Raw genomic sequence first — 12,375 nt, 5'->3', positions numbered from 1 at the left:
AGTAAATGTCATCCAGTATAGTGTTGATGATTTTGTAGAATGTTGTGGTTTGGGCTTGAAGGTTTTCTTCAGTCAAGAAAGTAGAACATTCATTTCAAGTCCTTTTTTTTTTTTCCAATTTAAGGGCATACACTGTGTATTTATGTTCTGGTATACACCACAACCTATTGTTATGTAAATATTTGTAGCAGATGTTCTGGAAATAGCTGGTAAGAAGATCTAAAGTGCTATGAATAGCTTCCTTAATACTTTAAAAATCATTCTGCTTTCAATTCTTCAATAACCCATAATAAATCTTTCTCATCTCTTATTCCTGAGGGAAATTACTGGAGAGTAAACTCAGTTGGATTTCTTTTGAGAAGGTAGATAAACCAAGACTCCTAAAACATAATTTGTCACTTAAAAGACATTGAGAAAAAGTAAAAGCTTTATTGAGTTATCTGCTTTGTCAATTTTCTCAAAAACTCCATTTTAAACGTTGAATAATACAGCTTCTCTCTCTAAAATATGATTAAGTAGATAAATTCTAACTCTTGACCTCATCCTCTGTAGGCATACCTTCAGGGCACTCATTGTTTTTTCCTTTCATGCCATTTTAGTCTAACCTCAATGTGACAGATTCGGACATCCTAAAAGCAATGTTGGGAAGATTTCTGCTCTCCTTGGCTTGCGCCTGGAAAACTGGCTTCTGTCCATGAGTTGGACATGCAATAGCATGATCAACGTTGATCAACTGACTTGAACACTAAAGGCAGTGAGGACATGCAAGAACAGAAAAGCACTCAGCCAAGAGACAAAAGTGGCAGGTTTAGAAGGGAAGCTTAAGTTTGGCACATCTTTAAAGGGGTTTGGTTGGTATGCTTTCTTTTCCTATATTTTAGTTCAACATTTATTGAACAGCTACATGTGTGTACTATGTCAGGCAACGTGGGGAATATAAAAGAAATGCATGAACCATCTATATTGCCCTAAAACTTCTAACAGTTGGGATACAAGTTAAATAATAAGACTGTATGTATACAATCGTGAGAATAAATGAAGTAGACTTTGGGAGTATGGAGCATGGAGGACAGGTGGCTTTCAAGGAGGAAAGAGGTAGAGGGTAGCAAGATAATGTTGAAGAGAACATGGTAGAGGCATGCTCTAGAGGTAGAGGAGAGAGAAGGACCAGCAACGTAAGCAAAATTATAGAGGCATGGCACTATTTAGCATGTTCTAGGCACTCTGAAGGAGCCAGAGCAATTAGGGTGGGAGAAAGTGACAGGAGATTACACTGGAAAGGAAAGTTTGGGCCAGACTGTGAAGAATTGTGAATTTCATTCCAAGGAGTTTGATTTGACTTGTTGACAATGGGGCAATATCTAAATAAAGTTTTAAGCAGGATAGTGCCATCCACTTCATAAAATATAGAATTTTAATTTAAAATCCTTTTAAAAATTAAAAATAAAAATATTCAAAACAGAAAAAAGACAATAAAATGAGGCTGCTCTTGCATCAGACCCTAATGTCTTTTTTTTTTTTTTTTTTTACAGCTGAACTCAATGCTGTTCAATATGCTAGGGGATATGGGATTAAAGGAAACATATGGAGAAAGTAGAGGAATTTCAGGATTCTTTTAGGGGTCCTGAGAGCCTTAGAAGCAGGCAGTTTAATGAGCTACAGAAGTCAGGAGACACAGAAAAACATCTGCATGAAGGGGGTTCCCAGACCACATAGGTGGGGCAAGTATTACAAAACAGAGCAGGGCTAATGCCCTCAGCCTGAGCCATCTCAGCATCTCCTGCTGGTCTCAATCTCTCCTGCCTTCACTGCTGTATCTGCAAATCCACAAGGTTCTTGGTAATTGCCCTCCCGGCTTTTCCCCATCCTCCCCGAAATCTGGATAAAGAACCAAAGTTTCAAAGTCAGTGACTTGCCCAAATTCACTCAACCAACCTGGCAGAATAAGAACCGGAACCTGCGTGCTTTTATCATGGGACCTTTGCCAAAGGTGTCAGCTTCCACTTCAGGGGGCTCGATAGTTCCAGAAACCTGGATTTCCAAACTCCAGACATGTCTATATAGACTTATGGTGTCTACTTTTCCCTTAAGTTCAACCAACTTCTAGAGTTCAACATCTGGACTACACCTTCCAGACCCTTCTTCCTGTGAAGCCAGACTCTTGATACCTGGGTCCTTCTGGCCCTCTGAAGGAGACAACAGTGAGGGGCAGCAAGATTATAGATCAGGCAGGTAACCCGGTTACCTATAGGTTAGGTGTCAGAGTACTTGTTGGCAAGTTAAGAAACAAAGAAGCAAAATGACCAGAGGTGGGCAGCAAATCTGAGAACCTGCTCTATGGAGGCTTACATTAATTACTGGCACAAAACTGGCAAAATATACTTGCCATCAGCTACTGTGGCAAGAGGATGGGGTGGGAAGCTAGAGAGAGAAGCTTACTGCCTACTGCACAAGCAATAGATTTGTGTCCATGTTTTGGACTAGTGGGGAATACTTTTCACCTCTAATTTCGAGCAGGAACTGACCTTTTATGTTAAAATTATAACCCATCCACATTTTTTTTTGTCTAATGGAGACACTTTTGAGCTAATATTCATTGCTGAGCTAGATTTAAAACACCTGTCTGATTACCATAGCATGTAGGAAGAAGCTGGTCCCAAAGAGAGAATGCAATTGCCAAAGAGAACACAGAAACAGGCACAGCAGGCTTGGGCTAGAGAAGGCCACAGCAAACCTCACAGAGCATAGTTCAGGGAAGCAGAACCTGCCATAAAATAAATAACAAAGACAGTGTAATTGGAGGCTGTTCTGTGAGCAACTTCCAAAGCAAAAACTCCCAGTCTCAGGAATAAGGGCAGCAAAGCAAGAAGGGGATACACAATGAAGATACGTTCTGGGGAACATGGGACAGCTGGGACATGAGGAAGAGGACCCAGACTGGACCAGGATGATTCCCTAATCCATCCTGGTTAAGGCTTATCATTGATCCCTTTAGCGGGGAAGAATGCCAGATTCATATCCCCCATTGTATACACATTGAGTTTTCTGCCAGCTTCATCTGCCACTGAGTACATACACTTCCCATTTGTGGCGCTCCTGCCATTCTCCCTGCTCTGGATGCCCACATCTCTTCCCAGCAAAAATGCTATTTTTCCCCCCTTCAAGATCCCTCTTCCAAAACATTCCTCAGGATTTCTAAGTGTGTCTTCATTGGTAATCTGAATATTCCTACTTCTAGGAAGGTAAATTCACTTTTCTTCCTGAAGCCCCTCGAAGGAGGCATAGCAACTTACGTCCTAAAAACAAAGCCCACATGCTTTATAATCTCTCTGGCCTCATCTCAATGCTCTGGTCTCCTCCAGCACAGGCAACTGCCCACACGGCTGCCCATCTCCTCTGGATCACCACTCCATCAGTATTAGAGTGCAAGGGATACGGTTTTGTTCCTTTGGACCACAGCCCCCTCCTTTCTGTAGCATACTCCTCCCTTGTGGAAGGGGAGCAAGTTGTGGGTAGTGGGGAGAAAAGCTGGCTCAGGGACACATAAAATGTTCCTCCTGTCTGGCACATCTGCTTCACCATGCCCTGTCAGATCCAACTGGCTAATCATTTTTATTCACAGGGATTTTTCTCTGAGGACTCTACTTCTTTGCTTCTGTCTGGTTCCCTCTGGGAATACTCAGTCCAGCAGAAATACCTAAATATACATTGGTTTCAAATGTCCCTACAGGGTTCCTGCTCCATCAGGTGCATCAAGAGGTATGTCTGGACATTGCTGTCAGTGACAGTTAAGAACTTTCCTGATGTTCTATGACAGTTAAGAAGTGGTCTGCCTGGAGCATCACAGCTGACCTCTGGGTCAGAGGTCACGAGTTCTAAAGTTCCTCAGGTTTGGCCTGGATAAAAATGCCCTTTTACATGCATATAAAAAAACTAGATAGTTTTCATTTTGAAGTATGTATTCCAGTCATATTCAGTCCATTGTTTTGCTATTTTCATATAAAATCTTAACTTAAAGAGTTCTAGGTATTTCTATATGCCCATACTGGATTGGGTAGACCTGAAGACTAGGCCCCCAGAGTTTAGGGGCCCATTGGGCAGCACTCTTGTGCTCATGAGGATGATTTCTGCAGGGGGTGGAGTACTGACATAGGACAGGGTGGGGAAAAAAGAGGGAAGTTGACTGAACAGGCATGAGGAACCTAGACAAAAACTAGGGTCATGAAAGGGTCAAAGTTCTGTCACGACCTGCTAACAGAGAGATACGGGCAAGAATAATTTTTAAAAACCCTAAAAGTTAACTATTTTCTTCATCATAGAACTGATTATTTTTACTTTTTTTGAGATATAAAGCAGAAGGATACATAAAATTATCATTTAAAGAACAATTACTAAGCAAACACCTATGTAACCTAAATATGTGTTTTCTATAAAAGGCAAAATCTAGTCCTCAAGCTTGACTGATGTGGGATCTTGTAGGGCAAATAATGGAAAAGGGTTGGTAGAACATTGTAAAAGCATAGTGTTCAGGGTTTGAGGTACACAGAAAGGAGGTGAGGATGAAGGTGTGTGATTGCTTTGGGGTACATATACACCAAGGCCTGAGAAGACATTGAGCAGCAAGGCATGAAGCCAATAGCAGTAAACTCGGAGTAGCAGATCTGGGCTCTTTTCCCTGTGTCTTAGCGGACACGTGACTGAGCAAAGCACTTAACCCCACTGAGCCCTGCTTTCTCCACCTATTGAACAGAGTAACTGTACCATCCATTCCATAGGATTATTGTGAAAACAAAACAAAACAAAAATTTACTTAAGTCCTTTGACAACTGTAATAGTATTAAGTTTAAATTCTATTGCTTATTCTTATTTTCTAATTATGTAATGTACTGTTGTTTGACAGTGTATGAAGGTAAGTTTTAGAATCTGATTTTAGGTCTTAATTGTTTTGGGGAACTGGGCTAGGTTTTGGGAAATGTTCTCAATCTCTCAAAACATCTGGTGAAACTTAGCTGAGGAGTAGCCATGGTGACAATTTGTGAGAATCCAAACAGCTGTCAAGATGGAAGTCTGGCTTTGAACTAGTCAGCCCACTACAAATACACCTCCTACCTACCTTACAAAAGGCTCTGCTTGCTCTTTGACATTGGAGTTTTTTATTTTTGTTTTTTTTTTCTTTAAACACCATTTTGAGACACTTGTTGGTTGGTTTTGCTATTGTAAGAGCTGTTTGTTCTTATTCTACCAGGGGTATTAGATTTTGTGGTCTGTGCCTTTGACTAAGGGAGGGTGATCCCAGCTCACCACTTCAGCAGACACTTTGTTAGAGTTAAGAAGCCCCTTAGTTACAGTGCCAGTTTTACAATTAAATATGGTGTACCATTATATAAGAAAAAGAAGACACTGCAACTCCAACTAGTTGGTTGGTTTTTGTTTGTTTGCTTGTTTTTACATTCTAGGAATAAGTTAGTCAAACATACATAGTTTTAGTGTGGCTTTCTGGGCCAAGATTTAGAGTAACTTCCATGGTATTCCATTCCAGTCTAGCTGAGAACAGGCACACCTGACAGTTTAGTGGAGTGGTTAAGACCCTGGGTTTGGATGTCAAGCAAAACAGGAGTAAAATGTTGGCATATATCCTTCTGATTATTTTTCAGAGTACAAACCAACATAGGCAAAATGAATTTATTTTTTCCTTTTATAAAACTAGGACAATATTTTATAATTTGTTTAGTAATTTGTGTTTTTAACTTAATTTGTAGAAATGAATACTCTACCCTACTTAATATCAATCTGTAGCTTATAATGTCTGGATAGTATTTTACTGTATGTACTTAACCAGCCCTCTACTATTTACTTAGACTGTTTTCAATTCTTTGTTTTTTTTCTAAGTACAGTTGACACACAAGTTATATTAGTTTCAGGTACAACATAGTGGTTCTAAAAGTTCGTATGTCATGCTGTGCTCACCAGAAGTGAGCTACCATCTGTCACCACACAACACTATTATAATACCGTTGACTAAAATCCTCACACTGTACACTTCGTTCGTGTGACTTATTTGTTCCATAATGGCAAGCCTGTGTTTCCCACTCCCCTTCACTCATTTTTTCTATCCTCCCACTCCTCCCCTCAGGCAACCACCAGTTTCTTCTCCATATTTATGGGTCTATCTGCTTTTTGTGTTTGTTCATTTGGTTTTTTTTTTTTTTTAGATTTTACATATAAGTGAAATAATATGGTATTTGTTTTTGTGTGTCTGACTTATTTCACTTAGCATAATACCCTGTAGATCCACCCATATTGTCCCAAATTAATTATTTGCTTTTATGAATACTGCTGTAATTAATAACCTCATAGAAACTACTTATTTCTGATTATTTCATGAGTATTAAGGACAGACAGAAATCTTTTCCAAACTGTACGACTATTTTAAAAGCTTTTCATAATACTGCAAAATAACTTCCAGAACAGTTATCAAGAAAGAAGAGAGAACAAAATTTTTGTACTGATAGAAATGACCTAAGAGAGAGAAAAACTGATGCTTGGTAGTAAGAGCAGAATAGCCAGAGCAATGTCCTTAAGGAGGTGAGAGGGTATGGGATCTTAGTGTGCAGATGGGGTGGGGGGTGATTTTAAATAGGAACAAGGAGAACTTATCTTTGGTAGAAAGCAGGAAGGTGTAGTATGTGGGAGAAGATGCTAGAAGGTTGACAGTGTGGTGGTGGGAGCAGAAGTTCTGGTTGCTTCAAATTTCTTGGAGAAGTAAAAAACAAGGTCATGAGTTAGAGTGAGGGTGGAGGAGAGAAATGAAGGTTTGAGAGGAGAAGATGGTAAAATATAGTTGATTCTAATTATTTGTGGATTTCATATTTGCAAATTCACACATTTGCTAAAATTAGCTTGTCACCCCCAGATCTGCACTCTCAGTGTTTTCATTTGCAGATACACACACACACTGAGCTGTGAAAAATTGTAGTCACCCAACGTGTACGTTCCCAGCTGAGACCGAACAGGGTGACACTCTGCCTTTTTGTTTTAGCTCTCATACTATAAGAAACTGTCTTCTTCATGGTCTACTCAGAACCAGATTTTTAACATTTTGTGGTTTTTATTGGTGATTTTGTTGTTTACAATGCCCCCTTCCAGGCATAGTGTTGAAGTGCTGGCTAGTGTTCCTAAGAGCAAGGAGGCTGTGGCATGCCTTATGGAGAAAATATATGTATTAGATAAACGTTATTTAGGCATGAGTTAGAATGCTATTGTCTTGTAAGTTCAACGTTAATGAATCAATAATATATATTAAATAAGACATTTTTAAATGAACACACACAAAAAACAAGGTTCTATATGATCAGTTGATGAAAATGGGGCCAGAAGTTTTAGGAACCTAACTCTGTATTTCTCCTAGGAACACTGGTTCAGTATGTATTAGTTCACTGTTGCTGGTGACTTCAAAGGTTGTAACTGCAACAAACAACAAGAATTTACTGTACTTTTCTAGAAGAATAGGAGAGTATATAAAATAGGGAACTGTAAGTGAGTGTTAGGCATCATAAAATAAGGGTCCACTTGACTTAAAACTAGAAATTTGAAGTAGGACCAATCAGTGTGATTGCATGTTTTCCTCCAGCCATATTAGCTGTGCAGATACAGGTATGAAACATGCAGACAGCTGGTTTTAAGTAGGATTGTGATTTTGCCAAATGAGTATTGTGAAGCCAGGCAGGAGTTGAGGGGTTGAGAGTGTATGCAAGGGCTATGATGGTGCCTGTTATGGCTTATGTCTTTGTGTATGTGTGCATTTTATTTATTATTAATTTTTTTCAGTGTAGAGGGAGTCAAGCATATTTTTCAAAATGTGAGTTTCAAAAAGTACTTATTTCTCTGGTATTCCTCCAGAAAAATAAGGACTGCTTCCCAAGACACATAAACTATGATTAATACATTTGATTAGGAGAGACCAGAATTTGACAGCAACTACTGATGGACAGCCAGCTTCCATACCTTAGTTTATACTTACTGAATACCTCCCAGAAAATCAGGCATTGAACAGATTTATCTCTTTTTCAGTGTGGAATTCAAGATTTTAAGTTTTCTGATGTCAGTTTGTCAAAATTAGAATCCATGTTCCATCAAACACTAGCAAGATAAGCTTGTAAATCTGGTGACTCTGTTGTGGTTTATTAAACCCAGGTAAAACAACTACTGATATCATCATATTGTATTTGCCATATTCAATGAAATTTCCTCCAGTGGACCAGCACTACATTCATCAATTGGAGCTTTAAATAACAAAACTTTCCCCAATCAAGAACTAGTATATTAGAAGACTGGAACAATTTATGTCATACAAAACCGCCAAATTTATAAAATTGAATAATATGCCAGTGTAAAGAATTATTAATGTTAATGGTAAATATGTGTTGATTAAAACTTATTTTCCTCCAAACTCCAGAATTCTATTATCGATAAGTACAACAATTTCATATGGCCTAAACTTTCCTAGAGAATAGAAAAAGAGGATATTTCCCAACTCATTTTTGAGGTCATTACATCCGTAATACCAAAATCAGACAAGGACTGTATAATAAAAGAAAATTATAACACAATATCACTCATTTATCTAAAAAATCCTAGGCATGATAAAATCATACTAAATTCAGTAATATAAAGAACAGAAACTATACTCTGACCAAGCTGGGCTTATCCTAGAGATGAAGGAGTGATTACCATCAGAAAATCTCTAAATGTAGTTAATCATATTAATATCAAAGAAAAAAGTACAAACACCTCAATAGGGGCACAAAGAGAATTTGGGAAAATTCTGTACTCGTTCATGATTTTTTTTAAAAAAGCTCTTGGTAAAGACATGGTAAGACATAGAAGAAAATTCCTTTAATATGACTAAGGTTATGTACTGAAAACCTACACCAAACAACATAAGGGTGAAACATTAGAATCATCCCATTAGAAAATCAAGAACCCATTACTACCATGTCCTTTCTTTTCTTTTTTTTTTTAAAGACTTTATTTATTTATTTGACAGAGAGACAGCCAGCGAGAGAGGGAACACAAGCAGGGGGAGTGGGAGAGGAAGAAGCAGGCTCCCAGCGGAGGAGCCTGATGTGGGGCTCGATCCCATAACGCCGGGATCATGCCCTGAGCCGAAGGCAGACGCTTAATGACTGCGCCACCCAGGCGCCCCTACCATGTACTTTCTACATTATTCTGGTGGTTCTGGTAAAACAGTACATCAAGGAAAATGATAATATAAGGATTAGAAAAGAGGAAATAATATTGTCATTATTCACATCAGATTGTTTACATAGAAAACCTCAAACAATCTTATCTGCCTTAGCTATAAAATATTCATTTAAATTCATAAAGAAACAATACTTACATTTCTTTCAAAGACATCATATTGTTTACTTCTGTGAAAAAATAAAAACAATAAAAATAAACTCAGTAAGAAAACAAAATTAAAGAGAAAATACTGTTGCAAATTTTCAATAGCATAAATGGAATCATATATCAAGTTTACAACTCAATTTTCAACTGACCAAATATTGACATTTCATGGGTACTCCTCTAATAAATATTTGGAATAATCTGTTTCTTCAAAGTTTGGTGGAACAATGAGTTTGTGTAAAAACTGGTGAAAATTGAATAATGTCTGTAATCTAGTTAATAGTAACATGCCAATGCCAATTTACTGATCTTGATATTGTAAAAAGTGTAACCATTGGGGAAAGATGGGAAAAGAGTTCATGGGGTTCTAGTGTATTCTCTTTTGCAACTTTTTGTAAATCTAAAGTTATTTCAAAATAGAAAATTAAAAAGAAAATACGCGGGCCTCTTATGACTTTCATTAAAATTTTTTTTAATCAAACAGATAGAAATCATGTAGCACTTATTTCTTAGATCAGCTCGTTGCTCACATTAACTAGAAATGGAGTCCCTTAAAAGTCCTGTGTCAAAAAAGCAAAGTTTTCACATTTGTGTTTCTCCAAGCTTGCACTATAGAATTTGATCTCTGCAGTAGTAAGCTCATGGGTATTAATGGTTGTTGGCTAAAAAAAATCCCAGGGAGGTCATCTGTCATCTACAGTTCTCTGTCATCCATCCAGATTCTACATTAGTATAAATAATCTGGGTTTAGTTGTAATTAAAGAGATAACCACGGATGGTGTCATCTACTCAATGATGTCTGTAAAACTTCATAAAGATGATAGTTTAACCCACTGACAAGAGGTAATAATTGGAACATGATTGTAGCAAATCCTCTAACTAGCTTCGCATCCTTTGGTTTCTAATACCAATTTAAAATCACTTTGATTCATTTGGCACCATAGTTCCTCAATTCCATTTCCAGTCTCTGGAATTTCAAAGATCATTCTATGCTTTAACTTGAAAGTTCCCCCTCTGCGCCCAGGTGTGGAGGCATCTCTGCAACTTACCAGAAGAAACCATTTTGTCATCTCTCCTGTCAGAGTTGCACTAAGTGCACTCTGCCCACCATGTGGCCCTTTGCTTGTCATTTTAATGGATCACTGGGCAGCTGCTATAAAGGGAGTCTATCCAAAAACACCATGATCAGAGACCACAGTCAAGAGAAGTTCAAAGAGGAATGAATAATGTGAGGCTTTTAGCTCTTATTGAATGTCATCCTTTTTAAAGTTGAGAGTCAAAAAGGCTTTGGAAAAAAGTCACCTTGTTAAATGACACAGTTCTATCTACTCTATTTTTTTTTTTGAGGGATAAAGGATTCAGTTTCATTTATACAGGTTTTAGAAAAACTAATAGCTAGAGTCTTAAAACCACTGGGCTACTTTCCATTTTGAAAGTCTATTTCTAATGTTCTAAAATTAAAATGGCAGAAGTATTTTTCCACAACGTGGTAATTTCTTTTTCTGCCATAAAGTTTCATGTGTGTCTCAGGCTGGCCCACCAGATACATGTGCCTGAAATCTTTGCTCTGAAGAGATTTGCCACAATGATAGGAGAAGAAATCCGAGCACCACTAGAGTATTCCAGGCTGCCAGGGGTCTCTGAGGAAGAAAAACTGAACATGCTTTCCTGTGTCTCTGTACAGTAGGAAAGTAGTAAGGGGAAGAGTTAATATGGTCTAAGGACAGTGCCGTATTCTGAGGTAATCACTGCCCCTTTGGCCGAGAGCCTCTTCTGTATACAGCAAAGAGTTAGCCCAATTTTTCTATCTTCCAGTATCTTTACTGGACTTGAATTTAATAAAGTGAGGATATCTTTCTTACTATTTGAGGATTCTCTAACAGTGGTGTTTGAATCCATCACCATTATTATTTTTTTAAGTTCTTATTTAAATTCCAGTTACATACATTACTGTACTCTGATGGTTGGACACATAGTACTGAGTAAAGAGATGGGCCACAGGGATGGAAGTAAGTGTGACCCTGTGTGCATGCCTCCCTTAGTCCCCTGTAGATGCAGCTCCATATGATTACGCCAGGAGCCAGCCTCAGGACTCTTCCATCCATTGTTCCAAGGCAGACACAACTATCCAGAGTTCACAGTCCAGATGAAACCCACTTGCCATCCCTGAGCTAACAAAGGGATGAGTTACAGACTTATAGAGGCTAAGAGATTAAAATGATTTCAGAAATATAGAAAATGATATTTTATAAGAGAAAGTTAGAAAATTTACTGACATCTTGCAGAATGTCTGAGAGACAATTTAGAAATGTGCTAGGGAAGTACATTTAGGATGGGGAACTGCAGACAAGAGCCCTCTTCATCTTGCTCTAACGTATTAGATATGCACAGGCCAAATATAAATGATTTGCTATTACTCGTTTGATCTCTGTGTTTTGTCAGTTTGGCTAAATGAGAACTGACAACATGACAAGTCAGCTAATCAATATTTGTGTGTGCCTACTGAGTGCTAGAAACTTAGGCAGACAGTAACAAATAACTAAACAGAAGTATTATTTAATGTTGGATAATGAAAACTGTTGTTTCAACACAAAGACTGTAATTTTTAGTAAATGACCTGGATTTTTTTCCTGTTAAAAGTTACATTTCATCCCAAATGTAAGGCAGTAGTGCATGGTAGTTAAGAACACAGACTGTAGCCAAACTGTGCTCTTTGACTCAAGTCCCAACTGTGTCATAGTATGGCTTTGTGACACTGGGTAAGTTATTCAAGTTTTAAAAATGAGGAAAATAATACCTACATCATATGATTATTATTAGAATTAAATGAATTCATATTTGAACAATGCTTAGAACAATGGCTGGCAAATAATACTATGCAAGAGTTTATTAAATAAAAAATCTCTTCTTAAAGTGTGCTGACATCAAATCTAGTTGAATTGCAATAGATACGATTATCTCTGTCTT

General features: G+C 37.9%; 1 protein-coding gene across 6 annotated transcripts in view; it reads right to left on the bottom strand.

The window, feature by feature from the left end:
* Nucleotides 1-12,375, bottom strand: part of LOC113251236 (uncharacterized) — a 573,820-nt gene that overhangs the window by 106,508 nt on the left and 454,937 nt on the right. For all 6 annotated transcript variants that reach the window (XM_057309344.1, XM_057309347.1, XM_057309351.1 and 3 more), the window contains one exon: nucleotides 9,401-9,431. In XM_057309344.1, the coding sequence (XP_057165327.1) occupies nucleotides 9,401-9,431 (31 nt within the window). The remainder of the gene's footprint in view (nucleotides 1-9,400; nucleotides 9,432-12,375) is intronic.

Source organism: Ursus arctos, unplaced genomic scaffold, assembly GCF_023065955.2.
Source record: "Ursus arctos isolate Adak ecotype North America unplaced genomic scaffold, UrsArc2.0 scaffold_10, whole genome shotgun sequence".
Taxonomy (NCBI): Eukaryota; Metazoa; Chordata; class Mammalia; order Carnivora; family Ursidae; genus Ursus; species Ursus arctos.
This window is presented reverse-complemented; position numbering and strand designations above follow the sequence as displayed.